The 19,807-nt window shown below is 44.6% G+C and overlaps 1 protein-coding gene and 1 long non-coding RNA gene across 3 annotated transcripts; one reads left to right on the top strand and one right to left on the bottom strand.

The window, feature by feature from the left end:
- Positions 1 to 1,569: 1,569 nt before the first annotated feature.
- cd109 (CD109 molecule) lies at positions 1,570 to 19,047 on the bottom strand. Of its 2 annotated transcripts, none has more exons than XM_035618446.2 (33): positions 18,939 to 19,047; positions 17,919 to 18,085; positions 17,692 to 17,720; positions 17,151 to 17,387; positions 16,917 to 17,042; positions 16,543 to 16,582; positions 16,338 to 16,419; positions 16,156 to 16,249; positions 15,710 to 15,857; positions 15,413 to 15,519; positions 14,625 to 14,903; positions 13,936 to 14,037; positions 13,797 to 13,859; positions 13,246 to 13,419; positions 12,774 to 12,926; positions 12,305 to 12,394; positions 11,816 to 11,885; positions 11,592 to 11,709; positions 10,597 to 10,714; positions 10,318 to 10,431; positions 9,321 to 9,539; positions 8,200 to 8,341; positions 6,385 to 6,561; positions 6,170 to 6,251; positions 5,837 to 6,065; positions 5,431 to 5,602; positions 5,127 to 5,317; positions 4,548 to 4,700; positions 4,269 to 4,334; positions 3,559 to 3,698; positions 2,879 to 3,035; positions 2,690 to 2,792; positions 1,570 to 2,357 (listed from the first exon to the last, which is right to left on the bottom strand). In XM_035618446.2, the coding sequence occupies exons 1-33, from the start codon at positions 19,016 to 19,018 to the stop codon at positions 2,161 to 2,163; spliced, it is 4,419 nt and encodes a 1,472-aa protein (XP_035474339.2). In that variant the 5' UTR covers positions 19,019 to 19,047; the 3' UTR covers positions 1,570 to 2,160. The 2 variants fall into 2 exon arrangements, with proteins under 2 accessions (XP_035474339.2, XP_035474341.2); XM_035618448.2 differs by having other exon boundaries at positions 11,592 to 11,706.
- Positions 12,263 to 13,755, top strand: LOC118290659. The gene is made up of 3 exons (XR_004786470.2): positions 12,263 to 12,915; positions 13,259 to 13,438; positions 13,537 to 13,755. It is a non-coding gene; the product is annotated as an uncharacterized LOC118290659 (long non-coding RNA).
- Positions 19,048 to 19,807: the final 760 nt, after the last annotated feature.

Here is a 19,807-nt window from a genome sequence, read left to right as displayed (position 1 = left end):
AACCACGTCGTCGTGTGACGTCCTGGTGAAACCACACATTTACTGAAGATGAACTACAAAAACCTCAGCGGCTCCATGGGCATGTTTCAGTGTTTTATGATTCATATGTAACAGTAACTGACATCTGAATCATATTCATACTCTTCTTCTTCTTCTTCTACTTCGGATTCAATCGTTTACGTCTGTGCATTAAATATCGCCGCCGCAATGAATTGTGGGTCGTCTCTTTCTCTTTTCCTCTCACATAGGAAGCTCCAGTGTTTCCTATGTTAAAGGAAATAGGAACAGAAGCATTGAAGCTCCTTTCTTATGCATTTAGAGAATCTGAACAGATCTTATCATGGTGCTCATCAAATACTTCCGTGTCACTTCTGTGATTTAGGAAACGTCCTGAGAAAATTTGACGATTCCACAGCAACCACGTACCACATGAGATCAAAAGCTCGGGAGGTCTGGTCCAGTGTGCAGTTGACAGAAACCAGACCGGTATCAGACGCTCATACATGTGCGGACGCTTCCTCCGAGGAGAGGCGTCCTGCAACGTGCATCAGACGCACCTGCGTCTCACCTGCACATGTGGGTCAGATGCCGTCGGCTGCGCTCGATCACGGCGTCCATCGCTGCGGGACCTTTGAAGTCCCGTCCAAGTGTCCAACGTTTTTATGCTTCAATCACTTTGAGTGTCGCGGGGATTTATTGCGCTGCTGCACCATCAGGCGGCGTACGCGCTTTTCGTTTGCAGATTTATGGGAGGCCTTCGTGTTCCTGCTCGTGTTTGGACGCTTTTATTCCTGGTCACGGTCGCAGCCTGATTAAAGCGCCGCCGCCGACTGAGGTCAACGTCCACAGAGTAAATGTGTCAAATGATGATTGTTCGGTGCCGTTTTTACCTTCTGCCATCAATCAGACGAGGGGCAGGGAGAAGGCTTCTGTCCCAGCTGGTCCTCGGCCTGGGGGTCATGACCCCTCTGGGGGAAGCAGAACTTAAAACGGTCACAGGAGGAATTCAACTGGGTTACTGTACAGCTGAAAGTTTTATTTGGGGGGGATGTCTCAGAAACAGATTTGAGCCCAGTGGAGCCGAGGCGGCAGCAGCCACAGCGGATGAAGAAGTTCAGACGTCGGACAATCAAGTCAAAAATATCAAGCTGCAAAGAATGTTTCCATGGTTACGAATTTTTACACAGGTAATATATATTTTTATTTCAAAAATAGACACGAATAATGTAACAGTGGTGGAAACGGCTTTAGTTCCTGTAGAAACAGGAAGCAGTTCCACCAGCAGCTAACAGGTTAGCTAACAGTTGTGTAGTTTCACTCATTAATTCTGACTAAAGTTTTCGTTCGCTCTTTTAGCTCCGTTTGAGTCTCCTCACGTCTTCTTTGTGCTGTTTGATGCTGGTTTATGAGCAATTTTAAAGCCCCATCTTTGTAATTTTTTTGGTGCCATCTGGTGGTAAAGTTGAAATCCGCGACCGACTGAGCGACCGACAGGGGACACTTTATGGTGGCGTCTGAAAAAGTTTAGTTCAACAACGTATTCAACACGACGTAGAGACATGGAGACTCACACGGAGGTCGGTCCACCTCATGGAACTATATTTAACTCTTACATGAACATAGTTATGGACAATATATTCAATTTATGTGAATAAGTTCTTCTAAATATTACACACTGCAGCTTTAAGGAGATGAAACATTGTTCGATTCCACATATTTACAGGGTTTCTAGTACAAACACGAAATGATCAAGGGAGGTCCCTGTGCTCCGCTCGCTACCTGGAAGAATTTATAGTCACAGGGGGGAGGAGTTTAAATACTCCAGAAAGCTTTCTGATTGGACGACAGAAGAGGGAACGCTATCTAAAAAAATGATAAGAAATAGGTTTTATAATAAGAGGCTACATGGATTCTGTGTCCCTGTGTCAACACAGAAACGTCTTCTTCTACTTTTCTCTTCCCTCACTGATGAATATCCAACTTTAACTGTCGCACATTTGAGTTGAAAAGTCCACTTAGAGTGAATCGAGCCAATAGACAGCATGAACACGTGTGATGTGGAAAACTCTGAAGCCTCCGGTGCACAAACTCATTCAGGAGAACGTGAAAACATATCCACACATCTACGGCCGAACTAGGCCTTGTTAGATTTTCTTTTCTCTACATGCCGAGGACGACGGTGCAGATCACGAGCAGAGCAGCGGGCAAACCGGTCAGCAGGACGTTGTGGCGGCGGCGTGGCGCCGCGCTGTGCTCGTACTCGTCCATCATGCAGTCGCTGCAGTCCTCACCGCAGAAGAAGCAGGGGGACATGTCGCGCCGCCGCTCGGATCTGTACGACCTCTCCGTCCTCCGTCCTGCCAGAAAGAGGGGAAAGAGGTCAAACCTCCACCTGGTGGAAACGTTACGAAGGTCACCTGAATCATCGTTTTAGCAGAAAACCCATAGATGAACATCCAGGGCAGCACGTACAACTGTTCTAGATCTACTGTACATTCGACAGGTGACGTGTGTGTTCAGTGGTTTGTCGAAGGAAGAACGGGCGAATATTCCTGAGTTGTGTTCATCTGTGCGAAGAAGCAAAAGCGATCCTGTGGACAAAGTAGCGCAGTGTCCTGTGAACACGACCTCAGGGGTCCTAAGTTAATACAAAGCTGTATTCCGAGTGATTTCTGGACTGTGGTCTTACGAGGTTCATAATAGTCGTAGAGGAGAAGAGTTCCCTCCAGCAGTTTGGCGACTTTGTACTCCATCACCAGAGGAACGTGAACACAGAACTCTTGGGTCGTCACCTGGAGACACATTGACATTTGAGTCCTCGTCGTTAACGTCAGACAGAATCAGAGCAGCTCCACATGGTCCATGTGTTTCCACCTACTGAGTCCAGGTACAGGACCACCTTCCCCGGGTGCGTCTCCACTTTCTTCACCATGTCGTTGGTCTGGATGCCGTCCGGCGCCAGACTGAAGCCGCTCAGCAGGCCGACCTCCAGGACGGCCATGCCCGTGGCGTCCAGACCCAGACGCTCCGACAGGCTGCGGGGGCGAAGCCGTTAGAAAACTGCATCACCCAAACATTTCATTTGTCTGGTACGATGAAATAACAAGACTCGGAGCAGGAACAAGAAAATGTTATTCCAATGATTGAAATTTAGAAAAAACGATGTAACATGTTGCATATTATTTATATACGAGCAAAAACTTTACATAAATACTTTATTCATACACAACTTTTTTCCCCAATCATCTCATTTTTCAACATATAGATGACAATAGCGATCATGAAAGAATTACAAAATGTATCAAACTACTTTAACATCAACTGAAAATTATATTATTTATTAGTATATTATTAGTACTATAAGTTAAAATTGAATAAAAGAAATAAACAAATACAGCATATTATTTTTTTCACACAGCAACTAAATGTAACAATTTACTTTAATTTTTTTGATCTCAAATCCACATTTGATCCTTTTTCCAAGTTGCCTCAGGTTTTATTTATTTCAAGAGAAAATAACCGTTTCCAGGAAACGTCCGTCGGAGTCGAGCTGCTCACCTGAAGCAGACGTACAGATGCTCCCAGTTCATCTCCGCCTCAACCAGCTCGGCGTACAGATGAAACGCCTCGTGCTCGTCGGCGTCGCGCCGCCGCCGCCGCCGCGCTTCCTCTTCCCTGACGTTGTAGAACACGTTCAGCTGACGGACGAGAAGAACACGGGTTGGACGGTTCAACAAGCAGCTCATCCGTCATTCTGCACAGTTTCTCCTTCAGCTTTAAAGGCGCTTGTGCCTTCATGTGACCAACAGGAGGCGCCGTTGCCGCGGAGTTCAGACCTTTGCAGGTTGAAACGTTTCTACGACTTCATGACGACGTTTGCGAAGACTGTTTGGTTACAGTCGTACTCACACAGCAAGAGGGATGTGGAGTATTAACGACACTTGACAGGAAGAAACAGATGACTAGAGTACAGGCACCATCTTAGTAGAAGGACTATTAAAGTTTTCATTTCTTGAGAAGAGTTTTCTGGACTACGACAACTTTATTCTCTTTTCTCTTCTTCAAGATTAAAGTGGTAATATGATCATTTTCTTCAATATGGCCCCAGACACAGATCTTTGAAAAAAACCGCTGGAATATGAAGAGAAATCTAAATCAGATCATCCGTCGGCATGGAAGAAGTTTTGAATTGAAATCTAAGATGAGCGGAAGATTTCGGAGGTTGGGACCCACGTCACATGAGTCACAGTCGGAGGAAACAACTGTACCTGAACGAGAGCGAGTCCACGACCCTCCGCGGTCACGAGGAGGCGCAGCTCCCCCTCTGGCTCCATCTGAAGACACAACAACATTCAGGCCTTTTACGTTCCCTTTTCTAAGAACAGTTCAGAAGACTTTAGATTCAGTCTGAAAGCAGCTTGTGAGTTTTACGACTTGGTTTGGTCTTCGTCTTGGCTCCACCGAGTGACATTCTAAGTTTCATACGGTGACTGAACGTCCCCTGACGTGAATGAGGTGGTGATCTCTGGGCTCTGTCCCGGTGGTACCTGCTGGCTCTGCAGGAGCAGGGAGTTGCTCTGGTCGATGTGGAAGAAGGCGACGGGGTCGGAATCGTCCGCGGTCACTTGGACGCTGAGGTCGACGTCGTGCGAGCCGCCGGCGGTGAAGGTGGACAAGGTGAACAGGCCCAAGATCGTGTCCTGAGAGACGGGAGAGGAGAAGAAGACGCTCATACACATTTCCTATCTCGCACATCTGTTGCCCCCGTGACTGTTCGGTCGCTGGAGGAACTTCACACCTTGAGGTTCACCTGCCTGAGAGAAGCACACGTATTGCTCGTACTGTATTTGGGGCCAGTGACACGATATTTGGACGTGCTTTGTTTCCTTTTGCGTGCGTGACTTGTCCATTCGTGCTGAGAACTTAATTATCCTTTAGTCAGCACCGGGCCCAGACGACCACAGTCTCCCTCTGATGTGACAAACTACAGACGGGAATCCTTCTGAGTCACACATCCAGCTGTCTGATGCCTCAAATCATTTCACAATGTCGATAAAATGCTGTGGTCACACGATGGCGTAGAAAATGTAGTTGTACTCTGGTTTTTTGACTTTTACAGATCGGACCTGGGTGCTTCCGAATCCTCCCGAGGCGCCGCGCTGCCGACTGAGCCACTTGACGAGGGCGAGACCTTCGGCCACGCGACCCAGTCTGTGCAGAGACAGCAGCACGTAGGACGCCATCTCGATGTCGACGGAGCGAGGCTGCCACGACCGCGACACGCCGGCGTCTGGGGACGACCACATCGGCACGCCGTCTAGTCCGCAGACACAGCCGACGGGGGAAAGACAAATTCAGTTTTAAGAGAACGACTCAGTTTTTTTCCAAAAATGTAAGTATAGAACTATTCCATCAAACACACACACTCACCGACCATCTGGGCTCGTCCAATCAGCTCGCTGAGCGCCATGTCGGCGCTGGAGCTGCCGGACAGCGCCAGGGCGTAGATGAGGAGGCTGAGGCTGTAGTTACTGGAGACGCCCAGAGCCAGACGGGTCTCCAGGTACACCAGCGCTGACGACACCTGGCTGCCGTACTGAGCCTGACAGACAGAGAGCAGGGCGCGAGTTACCCCCCATCTTTTCACAGACTGCTCATGAAAAATCGAACTTAACTGATCCCACGGGGAAACAAACAGACATGCACCGACGAGTGGAAATCAAGAGAAATGCCTTTGGTTTCACCGTTTCTTTTGTGCGTTAACCTCAAATTTTACAGTCTCATCAGCTTGTCAATCGTCTGGTGAAAACGCGCGGCACAGGCACTCGCCGCTCACCCTGACGTCGTCGTCCTCCAGCAGGGCGACGAGGACGTAGGCCGCGAGGGTGACGGGACCGTCCACGCCTCCCTGGAGCTCGGTGTGAATGACCCGGCCCGGCTCCTCGAACCTGCCGTCGGCGCCCTGCTGCCATGCCAACCAGGCGGCCATCGTGTCCAGCACGTGGGCGTCGATGGCGATGAACGGCCGCGCCTGCAGGAAACACCGCAGCACGAAGGCGGTCAGCCTGCGGAGAAGAAGACACCGTCGGTGTTACCGAGAGGCAGAAAACACAGTTCCTGACGCTTTCCGTCCGCGTTTTGAGCTCAAAGCTTCTTTACAAAAACTCACCAGGTGCTTCCAGAGGAGTCGCTGTCTCCGAACGCACTGAAGGAGCCGTCCTGCCTCCGATAGGTCAGCTCCTGCTCATAGCCTGAGGACGGCACAGCAGAGATGATACAGCCTTCACACTACAGTTCGATTTCATATTGCGTACACACTGCATCGATTTTGTCAAGTCACAACCAGCCCTGAGAAGCTCAAGTGTTAACTGTTCCTCGCTCCACCTCTGGTCATGTAGTCCCTGGCCCGCTGCGTGACGTCGTGCTCCGCCTGCCCCGTGGCGCTCAGATACTGCAGCACGTAGATGTTCGGCGCAAAGTTGATCATGTTCTGTTCGCCGCAGCCGCGCGGAATCTGGATCAGGGAGTCCAGGCCGCTGATGGACGGGCCGAGGATGTCGCCTTCGTCGTCACCACCAGGACACGAGAAAGACGGAGGGAGAGAAGAGCGACGCTCAGTTGAGTTGAGAGCACAGACACATGGTTTCACTCCCAGTGACCTAGTGATGCATGGACTCGCGTCCAGGGCTGTGGCACCACAGTCTGGGCATATTTGTAGTTGCAGTGCTCAATAACCATGGCAACGCAAAAACACTGGAGTTTCTCCTCCAACTTTGTGTTAACGCTCATTTTACTGCAGACTTTCATCTGAGGTCCGCAGAGCGTGAAGTCGTCTTTCCACTGAAGAGGCGGCCGCTCCGTCTCCGGCTCACACCGACGCCACGCTCGACCTTTGACATCACTAAAGCGCCGAATCGCAATCGCGTGGTTATAAATGTCGTCGGTGTTCCCCGTGAACAGGAAGGTGTGACCTCAGAAACGTCTGCACTCCCTTACGTGGAAAAGTACCACACATGTGTTTCATGTTCTCACCACCTGACAACATGGATTATAAGAACCAGAGGGAGTTTCTTTATGGTTTTTTCTTTTTTACTACACGTTTCCAACATGCTGAAGTCAATACGTGGGACAGACTAGTATTGTACCATGAAATTAACTAATAGAGGTATTAACACAGAAGGAGAATTAATTCATTTAACAGTATTTTGTGACTTTCTAGAAAATAAAATGAGACCAATCAGAAAATACCTTTAAAAAACTAAAATGTTGACTTTATTTGTATTTACAGTCGGACCTTTCATTTCATGGACGTACAATAATTGAGCACCTTCGATATATAAAGATTCAGAACACCGGATCTGGTTTTTGTTGATGTTTTTATAATCTGGATATTATAAAGTGTTGGTCAGTTCACCACTTTTTGTCCAGACTGAAATATCTGAACATTTTTATTGGATACTGATTGGATTTGATGGACTTTTTTTAAAAACATTCTTGGTCCCAAGAGGATGAATCTTACAGATGTTGGTGACTAGTGGTTCACATCTGAAATATAATTATTGGATTGACTGCCTTGTACTTTTTACATGTTCACCTGTCAGCCTCAGCTGTACTCCGCAGGTCCTGAGGTATTAACTTCAGTTTCCCATGTGTAAAAAATGTATTCCTCAGACTGTGACTCTTAAATTGAATAGGTTTTTAATAGGCCATCCATTAATCCATCATTCTTTTCCTGCTGCTTATCCAGGTTCAGCTCATGTTTAAAGATTAATTACTGTGATTCAGAATCGTTATACACAAGTGGGAAGAGCTAAAATTGTGATATAAAACTAATAATTCACAGGTTTTTATCAGTATAATTTATACTTGTATTCAATTGCATCCTGTGTAGTATTAGATTTAAGTCTAATACTGTGATGAGAACACCTTGAAGGTGCTATAACCACGATCTCATCTCTCATCTTATCTTGCTTAATTTCAGATTTTGAGTATTTCAAATCAATAATTCATCGGTATAAAAGTTTTACTGTACAGATTTAGTCACTGTTATCAGACCAAAATCTCAATCCAAGTCATATATTCACACACAATTGTCATTTGTGACCCATTTGATATGTGATAATCAAACGCGGGCCAGTTCAGTGACCCGAGCCAGAACCCGGTTTCCCGGCAGGTCGTGACTCAGAGACGATTACATACCGATGGCCGTCACCGACGCTCTCTCGCTGCCCCGCACAGCATCTGCCGGGAGAGTGAACGCGACGTGTCTGGAAAGACTCGGCTGCGCTTGGGAAACTTCAAACAGCAGCGAGGCCGAGTGCGCCCGCTCCACTCCTTCGGCCTGCGGAGATCAACAGCCGAGGGAAAGAGTTGACACACAAACATTCGTGGTGAGTAATATTTCTGGGAAAGGCAGAGCTGCAAACAACATCATTTTTTTTTGGGGGGGGGGGGGGGGGGGGGGGGGGGGGGGGCAGCAGATGAGTTCCCTTTGTTTTGCAGCTGTTTGACAGACACTCGGATAAACACGGTGACAGGATCAACTCTCGCTGCCGATGAGGCAAGACGCTGAACCTTGACTGCTCACGAGAGAAGAGGACCAGGACCACCCGACAAACATATCTGAGGTCAAGTCTCTTCAACATGTTTGGGAGAAAGAACAAACTTTTTATTTTTTTTAAATTTCTGCATTTTTTGGGGCGAGAAATACTGGACAGACGACACCGAATCACGTCTCATTTAAAGGAGACACATTCTGCTCATAATCAGGTTCATAATGTTCATTTGTGTTATTACTTGACAAGGTTCACATGCTCTAATGTTCAGTGAACACATCCGTTTCCTGCAGCTCCTCTTTCACAGCCCCTTGTCTCTTTAAGGCCCCTCCCCCTCCCGATCAAGCCCAGTCTGCTCTGATTGGCCAGCTGGCTCCACTCTGTTGTGATTGGTCAACCGAGGAAGGTTCTCTGGCCCACCCGGCTTTGTTTGGGGGCGTGTCTTATTCACTTCTGTGCCATCGTGACGTCACGATGTTACGGAAGAATCGTCTGGACGACTGACGAGGCGTTTCAGGAGCAGTGTTCTTTACCTCAGAACTTTCACAAAAAACCTTTAACACACTAGAGGAAAGAGATAAACTGAAAAAGCAGAATATGTCTCCTCTAAGTTCCAAGTCATTGGACTATTCCAACAACCACAGTATAGTGTCATTAACTAGACTATACATCGATGTTTTGGGATGTTTTTTTTGGTCTTGGAACCTCCTCCACTGACCACTTTTATCTCAAACCTCCCCAGTTGTTGGTTTTTCCCCCTCGCACCTTGACGAGCACCGTCCGGCGCACGAGGTCGGACGCTGCGCTCGACATGGCCTTCACAGAGACGGGGATCTCGCCGAGGACCAGCGGCCTTATGGGAACGAGGACGGACGTCCCGCCCTGGCTCCCCACGGACACCCGGCGGACGCTGGGCATGGGGAGCTCCTCATTGTCCGGGAAGACGAACTCAAAGGTGTCGCTCTCCGCCACAGTCACCATGACCTGATGAACAAAAGACGACAGCAAGAGAAACCGCCCAGATCACGTTGAGCCAAACACAAAGAGCGTGGGAGGAGAACAAACGGAGGCATGTTGTTGAAACCCAATATCAAATTAAACAACTGGCTCTGATGTGATCTTTTCTGAGGGATTTTGTTTGTATCATATCCTCATTGAAAACCGCAGAAAGCCACTGATGCCTTGTTGAGATTAAAGAAACCTGACGCCTGAACCGACCCCACAAATCCCCATGAACTACATTTATTTCACAAGAGCCACTCGTCACCTGACACCTGCTGTATTCTACTGTTTGGTACACGCTGATATTCATCACTGTTGGAACCAGACGGGCTCATTTAAAAAGTATATGGGTCCCGTGTGTGTCTGAGAAATCCAGCATCGATGTTCTCTGACCTACATTTTTGAAAACCCTGGATCAACATATCGTCTTTGGCAGCGACCACGGATCTGCACTTGTACTACAGCAGTACAGTCGGAAACAAACCAGCTCAGGGAAAATAAGCAGCCTTATTTTGAACAAGGAGATACTTGACTTAAATTATAGAATAATTTGAATAAATTACTTTTGAGGGACATTTTTGGATTTCTACCTTTAAAATCTATATATATTTTTTAAAATATGAAGTATGGTGTATGAACCAAACATGACAAATTTTTCTGAGGTCTACTGTTTCACTTGAATCTGGTATTTGACCATTTGATTCTCGAGAGATAAAGAATTGTATTAAATTAATTATTATATAAAGAGGAGCAGACCGACCTCCAGGTCCTGCAGGAGGTAGTTGAACAGAACGATCTCCAGCAGCAGTTCCTCTCCTCGGGTGACGTAGGCCGGCAGATTCAAGGACAGGAAGAAATCCTGGAACACCACGAGCTGTAGGAACGTCACACGAAAACCGTCTCAATGGGTGAAAACGGTAACGGACAATACATAAAACGTACCAATACAATACAATACGAGTTAAAATTTGCTGTTGTGCAATACAACAGTTCAGAAATAAAAAAAAAATTGTTATTGTCTTTGACGTGATATAAATACCTGCGCAGGCTCTTCGACGATGCCCAGTCCCAGGTTCTCAGACATGACGAAGGCAGTGGCCTCCCAGGTTGTGATGCTGTCTGGTACAGTTAGAGTCAACTCTTTTTGGTTGGAATCACTGTGATAAAGATGAGAAAATTAATTTTATTATAAATTCTATGAAGTGTCTTTTAGGGCTACAGTGCGTTTCAAATGTAAGCACATTTAGTTATGTTTAAATCCTCACAATGGCAGCCCCCTGAAGAGGTGCTGTAATGTTCTAGTCACTGTTGACTTTTTAGTTTTTCATTTTATCCTTAATGCAACGTGGATCAAATTAAATAAAACCTCATTGGTTGCTTGTTATTGTAATTAGTATATATCTATACATGTGTATCATCTGCATACAGGTGTATCTTGTAGTTGATCTAGTCCCACCAGGGACAGTTTGGCCTCGGTAGCTCAACTTTAGGTGTTTTTTTTCAGTATTTCATGACATGAAGTATAGTTTGAAAGTCTCATCATTCCATCTGTGCAAAACATTTTAGGATCTGACTATAGATAGATAGATAGATAGATAGATAGATAGATAGATAGATAGATACTTCATTCATCCAGAGCTGGGAAGCTGGTTTAAAGAGTTACCATTCAAAAGGAGACTAATGACTCATGTCTTCACAGGGTTGAAGACCTTTTCATTGCTGATACATTTTCAGGCTTTTGCACAAAAAACAGGGGTTCAATTATTATTATTCCTCCCCAACAACGAGATGGACGTCCCCAATGTCTGCTCTCAACCCCTTAACCCTCTTCTGCACCATCAAACACATGCCGTCATTAAGTTTGCTTTTTCATATATTCTGCCAATGAGACATGTCGGTAAGCTTCCAATATTCCGTGGTTGAATCCAAATGCTTGTCTGATTTGAAAAGAGATCCTGGCTAATAGAAAGTGCACCAACTTCAAACAAAAGTGGCGAGTTGAAATTGAGCAACATGGTGAACATTGTTCTTCACCCCGTCTTGGTGTCCAGCCATATCCACGTCTCTGGAAAGAGCCAGCGCTCCCGCAGCTCCCGCTGTCCCTGCAACGGTGGATCATCTGTGTGGGTGAGGTGATGTATTCCCTCCCCTGCTGTTTACAAGACGAGCATCAGTTATATTAGCTTCAGAAATCCACGTAATATTTCAGCGAGAGTGAAATGGCAAAGCTTTTGAACAACATTTATTTGTCCACTTACGAAATGCGGGCTTCAGTGAATGTTCCATCTTGTGTAAACGGGCGTCTGTGAGCACCACGAGATCACAAGTCTGTGCAGGGAGGGAGAGGAGGAGAATTCAGATACCTTCAATACCATCGACAACCTGCAAGTCCGCAGGACACGTTTAACACTGCCGATCTGAGGAATGCCGTTATTACACTTCACAAAAACGTAAATAGATTAAGAGCGTTTGAACTCTGTCTCACTACGATAGAAATGTCAACATTAATCAATATTGAGTAGCAGTAGTGATATTGATAAAATCCCAGTTTAGGACCCAGATAAACATCTTGGAGTAAATCACACAGATTTATTATTTTCTATAATATTAGAAGGAATATCCCAGTCAGCCATGGAGATAATGGGATAGCTAGTGGCCACACCTTTTCATTATTTTATCGGTGGACTGGTTTAAATGGTGGCAGATACAGAACTCTTCCATTAATTGACTAAGGTTCTGAAACTGACCGTGAAGATGGAGTAGGGATCTCCCATTGCCACCATGTCGGAGTAGGCGTCGGCCCTGGAAAGGCTGTACTCCTTCAACTCCTCCGTCACCTGCAACAACAACAACATCCCCTGAGCCGCCATTGAGTCGGGAAGGACGAACAACACTGAGCCGGACACAAAGACGGTTCGTATTGTTTGAGACCAGTCTGACAGGCGCTTTGAGACACTACGTTGATACTCAAAGTGGCAGATTGGGTTTCATAGGTGAACCTGCAGGAAACGTTATACAGGAAAGAATTGGGGGCGTGAGGGAGAGAAGACCCTGGAGAGTCATGGAAGCTTCAGGTATTCACAGATCACATGATGCACTTTTGTGAACAACAATGTAAGTCAACGCGAAGACGATGTCTTTGTAGTCGATGCTGAATCAGAATAAGTTGACTCACTACGTATGGTTTTGGTATATCTGAGTCATTCTTGTTCTCACCCTCTTCTTAGTGATGTCATTGTTTGAGCCCGTCCACCGCGTCGCCTTGTCGACCACCAGGATACCGACCAGCGAGTCGGTCTCCGCCACAGTGACCCCGAGTGTGACCTCGTCACCCGGCTTCCTCTTAGCGTTGCTCCAGGTCAGCAATACCTGCCAATCACAGTCTGGTCTGTCATACACCATCATAATATATACTCATCTCCCATTGCACAGATTCAATGTTTATGTGTTTCCTCTTCATTAGTGAAGCTCCGTCGCTGCGAAATATCATAGATGGTGGTTTACTTAATAAATACACATTAATCTTTCTGAAGCAAAACAACACAGTAGCTCCTGTACAGCAAGTTAGCATTAGCACATTAAACAGTTTTTTGCACCTTGATAACATTATACTGTCAGACTCACTGCCATGCTTACTAAGTCATTACTATTAATTCAGAGAAAAACTTAATTTAAAGCCGTCAATCACCTTGTTTTGTAAGGTTTGTCCGATTGGCAGCTGCAGCACATCGTTGATGATCTCTCCGTCGGGATGCACACAGAAGACGATGATGCAGGCCAGAGGCGCCCAGGAGACTTCTGGGAAAAGTGTCGGATCACCAGAGCTCTTCCCAGCAGACACCACCTGACCTCTGGACTTCACCTTCACACACAAAACAGGTGTAAGGAATTCATATAAAGTGCATGATGTTTGATGTATTAGAACATTTGGAGTTTTAAATAGTCCATCGCAAAGAAGTTCATGTTTTTTTCTCTACAGGATCAGATCCCTTCCAGTTTTCCAGATCTTTTGACCACTTGGATGCAAACAAACACCTGAAGAAGTTGAAGAAGCCATATTGTGACTTTAAGTTAACTAAAAAAGAAGTGAATATATGCAATAGTGAATGATTCATAACTCTGAAAAAAATATACAAATCTAGTCAATGAGGAAATTCATGATTAAACCATAATTGAATGTAAATGAATGTAGTGAACAATTAAATGCGATACATTAAATAAATAAATACATTTTCTTACTATGTAGTGAATCTCAGTTACTGGAAAATTCTTCTCAATGTGAAGCGGGAGAGAAGAACCAACCTGGAGGAGAAGATGGGCATGTTTTAATTCCATTCCACTAAAGACAAATCATGTTCAAGGACTTTGATGCGTTTACCTGCGGAGGACTTTTTGGATTCTGAATCTGCAGGTAAGAGTGACTGTGTGACGTGTAGCTCCTGTAGAGCTGAAGGGTGCTTTGGCTGTCCTCAAAAGATGCCTGAAAAATGATGACCAATATGTTAAATAGCTTTTTGTCCAGGTACCAAAGAACATCAGAAAGATCTTTCTAGGCCTCGGCAGCTGACCTGAAAATCCCAAGAGTTACCCATCGGGTTATCCCTGAAGTATAATAATGCAGAGTATATTATTCAGGGTATTTGCCGCTATCGAGTCTGATCCAGTGCTTATTGCTGTCCAACGTATAAAACGTCCGTATTGTGCAAAGATGTATCATATATTGAATATTAAGGAGACGTTAGAATTGGTTATGCTACACAAGTTTTGAAAGTGGACAGGATTTTATAAAGATTATCTTTATAAATAAAACCAGTATGTCCGCCCTAAAACTGGCCGTGGAAATCTTTAGCTTTTTTCTCTTTTGTGCAGACGATACACAACTTCGCATTTCAGTTTATCCTGTCAAAATTAACATATTGTTCATATTGCACATTAAATATTGTATAAAATTACCAAGTTTTGATGTTACCAATACTTTACCATTTTATCCTGCCTGCTGGCATTTTACAGTTTACTTTATTTGCATTTTTTATTGGGGAAACCTCTTTTCTTTTTTTTTTAACTTACATCAATAGTGAGTGTTTCGGTGTCATTCATGACCTCGATGTGGAGGCGTATGAATCCATCTGCCGGAACAGGAAACTCCATCTCTTTAGGCGCCGTCTCCTCTGGACGGGGAGGCCTGTTCGAAGGACCCGACAGGTTTGACATACGAGGCCACATTTCTTCCACTTCTTCCATTTTCCAACTCCACGGACTTTCCTTTCCTTGCATCACCGACACTTGAACCCTCTTTCGCTGATCCTCCTCCGACAGGGGTTGATTGTTGTACGTTGATATTTTCAGCTACAAAGATAAGAAATTGTTAACTGTTAAATATTGGGAATATGCCAAAGGAGGCGTGTTATTTAGAAATAGAGAACAGTTTGTAAACTCAGACAGACTGTGCTACCAGAGGCTCAGTCAGTACACGTGTAGCAGCCCACATTAACGCCCCCGCCAAATTATACCCTGGATAAAAAAATTATATTCTGTATATTCTGAGCTTGGCCAGAATATACCCCCTTGTGTTTTTCATGAATAAGTCTGTATTTTAATGTCCAGAGTTAGCCACTTTAACCCCGGGTATAGTCTGGGGAGGGGGTATATTTTGTGTAAAGTAATTCTGAAAGGTGAAGCAGATACCTCAGAAACAGGATTAGCTTTTGTATTGTTGCTGCGATCAATTATGTATCGGAATGTTTATTGATCTCCATTGACATTTGAAAATACATCGTTCCAATTATCTTAAGTAGGCAAACAATATAACTGAGCTACAATAGGGTATATCTTAAAAAATAAAAATAAATCCTTACCATGGCATAGAAGCTTAAGGGCTTCAATACTTTGGGATAGTCCTCAAAGGAAAATTTATATTTGTGTTTAACCAAAGACACCATTGCTGTACTGTTGTACGTGAGACCTGAAAGACGAGAAGCATCGGCAACGGTCAATGACACACCATGACATCAGGAATATGATTACAATTCAAACTAATTTACTTTAAATTATGATGCAAAACATAACAGAACAAAAGACCCACTATATTCCCCAGAGGCAACAGTTTTCAGGACGTCATAAGTAAATGTAGCCAGGAGATAAAAACTCATTACCTGTGATATAGTCGGTCACATTCACCACAATCGTTAGAAACTCTTCATTCATGTATCCTTCATCCAAAAAGAAATCCATTTCTTGAGCCCTTTCGCTCATTACGAAGTTATCGGGAACATCGAATGTGAAGTCGTCGGTGCCATCGATCTAAATCAAACAGAAAATCAAATTTCCACTTCAGAATTCTTATTTTGTTTGAACAACAATCAAACTTTAAAAATGTTTCATCTATACACAATAAATCATCCAATAACCAGCAGATGTTTGTTCTTAAATGATAAAGTATCCAGTGAGCACATGAATCATTTAGATATTTTATCAAATTAACAAGAAACATGATATAAATGCAGTTGTTAAGGAAACCATGTGCATGTTGGGTTTTAAACTCAAGATGTTCATTTTTAAAATAATCAATAATAATAATCCTTTAAACAGAACTACAAACCTCTCGATCTTCATCGTAAGCATCAAAAATACCATGGAAATGATGGAAGAACGTTATGTACATGTGTCCTTGAACAGGTTTCATGGTGGAATACCTGGAGGAGGAAGAAAAACACCTGTTAGCGTACGAACAGGTGAACGATGGAATCAGAACTTTTACTGAATGAAACCAAAAAGTCCCACATTGCTTTGACGGAGCCGCTCAGCGTGTCCTTGTGATACATGGAGTCTGGAACGTCGATCACGACCTTGAACTTTGGCAGCACTGCAGCACGACACGCAAGATTAAAAATATATACTTTCGGCAAAGCAGATAAGTCTGATAAGCACGAGGATGGATGATGGTTTTATTGTACAACAAATAGTCGCTTGGAGAAAACGTACGAACCATAATGAGCCACGTGGAAATGCTTCTCACTTGAAACGTCCTGGAAAACAAACAGAAGATAAAACCTTTTAGGTAACACGACGTTCGCTCTGGTGCCACCTACATCACAACCTTGACTTAAAGGCCGTTTTAAAGTCTGACTGGTTGTTTTTTTTGGTGCGTCTGGACTTTGAGTTTCTTTAGATCCCAAAGGAAAAGTTAAAAATAACAAAAGCAGCTAAATGACGTTGACACTTTAATATGGATATTTGGGGTTTGTGCTGAAATGACAGAAACATCTGTAATGGTTGTTATAAATGTAAAAGAACAGCATGTATGTGCTGAGCCGTTACGATGTAACACCGACTCTACTGGACGACAGACGTCAGACTTACATCGACTGTAGCGACGATGGTCCACTCGCCCAGCGGAGGGTTTTCAGAGAGCTGGAACTGTTTGGACACGACCCCGAGGTCGGCGTCCACAGACAGCCACTGTCGGAGCAGGTTTCCCCTCGGATCCTGGATCAGGGACAGAGAGAACAAATCGATTCAACGGGCTGATTCTGAAGAGGTGTGATGTATAAAAAGGTTCAGTCGTTCTTCTGTCCAGACCGAGGTCCGACTCACCCTGACGCTGACGTCCACCGGGCTGACCAACGGTTTCCCGTCAGGACGGACGAACACCACCCGGATCTTCACCTCCTGCCCGGGCCGATAGTTCGCTTTGTCCGTCTGGATGAAGACGGAGACGCCTTTGGGGTCAAAGTGCAGATCCGTCGAGTTGGAGAAAACCTGTACGCCGCCCACGTGACCCCTGACCTCCAGGCTGTAGGTGAGCCAGTAGCTGGACTCGTTCTTGTGGATCTGCAAGGGGGAGGCAGCGTCTCAAACCATTTCATTGACATTAATCTTCAATTATTGACGATAAAGAACCTTTTTGAAAAATAAAATACGGCAGTTTTCAGAACTACACAACAAAAAACTTTGACGGCTGAAGTTACGTCACAGACCATCGAGAGTTAACACCGAGTAAAAAACATTTCTTTTACTTTTTCCAGAAAAGAAATACTAGAAATAGTGGAGAATTAAGACCAAACTGTAGAAATAGATTCTTGAAACCTCCCCGACAAAGATTGAAATGTTAAGTGACTTTATATATTTTACTCACTGGAGGCAAAGTCAGCAGCTCCGTCGAACCTTCAAACAGAGAAATTGAAATCAGATTCAAACTGAGAACTTAAAATTTTATTTGTATTGCAAAAAAAATAACATACATCCTAACATCGTGAGATCAAGACCGTACAATAATTCATACATGTTCAATATACAGTTAAAAGAAACAGTTCCCAGAAACCTTCAACAGAAATTGAATTTCAACGACAGATAATCTCTAACCTGCTTCGACAGTCGCCGACGCCGAGGCCACGCTCTCGTTGCCATGAACGATGTGAGCCGACACGTCGACGGACGAGCCGCCGAGGACGGTGACCGACACGGACGGAGGGACTCCGGGCCGGAGGGACTGGGGAGCCAGCAGCAGGTAGGACGGCTGAGGGGCCGAGCTACAGCAACGAGTTGGTCCAACGGTTTGTGTCAATCAGATTCAAAGTCAACGCAAACAGACTAAACTCAAACTCTTAGGAATCATGAGACCACTTAGTAGAATACAGCGGGTGTAGGAAGAGCCTGTTCTTTAAGACTGAACACAGTCATACTGAACTGTTGATGAAACATTAACCTCTTCAACAGGAACAAAGATGTTTTCTAACAGATATTACTTTTTTTTTTGTCACAGACTATTTTTTAAAACCCTGTGAGATTCTATCAAAAATTCAAAATGCATCCAGATGTGTGAAGCAAGAGCTAAAATGAAAAAAGAAAGACATTTAAAATGTAGCAACTTTGTGACACATAAAGTCACGTTGTGCTCTGTTCATGAAGAACATGCTGATAATAACCATATCCTAATAGTTAAAGTAGAATTTTATTTTTTTCATGAAATTTCCTCTAAATATTAAAGATTAAAGTAGAGATGCAACAGTTAATCGATTAATCGATTAGTAATCGACTACTAAATGAATCGCCAACTATTTTGATAATTGATTGATTGAAGTAGTTTTTATAGATCATAGTAATAGTAGTAACTGCGACAAAATCTCTGTGAATCTCCAGATGATTCATGTCACTTTTTTGTAATAAAAAAATATACAGTATTTGGATTGTTGCGAGAGAGTTAACGTTTAATAACTAATTCTCTGATTAATAATCAAAAAAATTAATAATAAATAATCAAAGATCAAAGATAACCAAAGATCAATAATCAAAAATAAAAATTCACATGAGACAATGTTGTTATTCCCAAACCTTTTCCTCTCACATTGAGTTCTGTCAGTCGTGAGTGTCTGTGGTCGTTACCTGGGTGAGTCGCTCTGGGCGGCGACGAGGACGACGACGAGGCTGAAGAATCCAAACACCTGGACACGCTCCATCTGCATGAACGACCAACCTCGATCCACGACGACTCGCTCGCTGTTCGGACGCAGGCGAAGTCAAGCGACAACCTTCATACCTGCGGCCTGGCGACCACGCCCCCTCACCTGATGAACTGCACCAGTGTCAGTTTACCTGGATCCCCCCCGGGGAGGGAGGATGGGGGGGGGCCTTTGTGTGGGATCCGTGACACTGGGTGTTTCCACGCTGACGATATTTACACTGAGAGATAACGTCGCTGTGATTTTATTTGTGATGAGTCGTGATAAAGAGTCTTGGCGTCGGTTTCGGCCTCGCTGCTGCTGCTGCTGCTGCTGCTGCTGCCGAGTCAAACTGTCACCGTGACCTTTAACCTCCTTCGTGGAGCTGGAAGAAGAAGTTGAGGACGACCTCATGAAACGTAGACGACCTCCCGAGGGCCCTTAGTTCTCCCAGTGTAACCAGTGTCAGTCACTGCATCATTAAGTTCCTTGGGAAACTATATTCACCGCAGCATCGAGGCCATTCTAGAAAAAACAGTTCCTGTATTCATTGTTTTTCCATTGTTCGAAGCCCCAACATATGAAATTCAATTCACTTCCATTCAATCGGAGGGCGGAGGCAGAAATCCCCAGAAAACAATATCTCATGTAGCAAATTAATCTTTTGCCCTGATGATGGCGTTAGATTTAAAGTCAATGGAAGGATGGGGAGGATTGAATGTGTGAAGCGAAATATCAAGTCCAGCTCTATTCGATTCTTTTCTATTCTAATCGATTCTATTCTTTCTCCAAGGACAGACGTACAAGCAGTTG

This window comes from Scophthalmus maximus, chromosome 18 (assembly GCF_022379125.1).
Source record: "Scophthalmus maximus strain ysfricsl-2021 chromosome 18, ASM2237912v1, whole genome shotgun sequence".
In the NCBI taxonomy this organism is placed as follows: Eukaryota; Metazoa; Chordata; class Actinopteri; order Pleuronectiformes; family Scophthalmidae; genus Scophthalmus; species Scophthalmus maximus.
The sequence above is the reverse complement of the archived record's forward strand: the minus strand, read 5'-3'. Positions and strand labels throughout refer to the sequence as shown.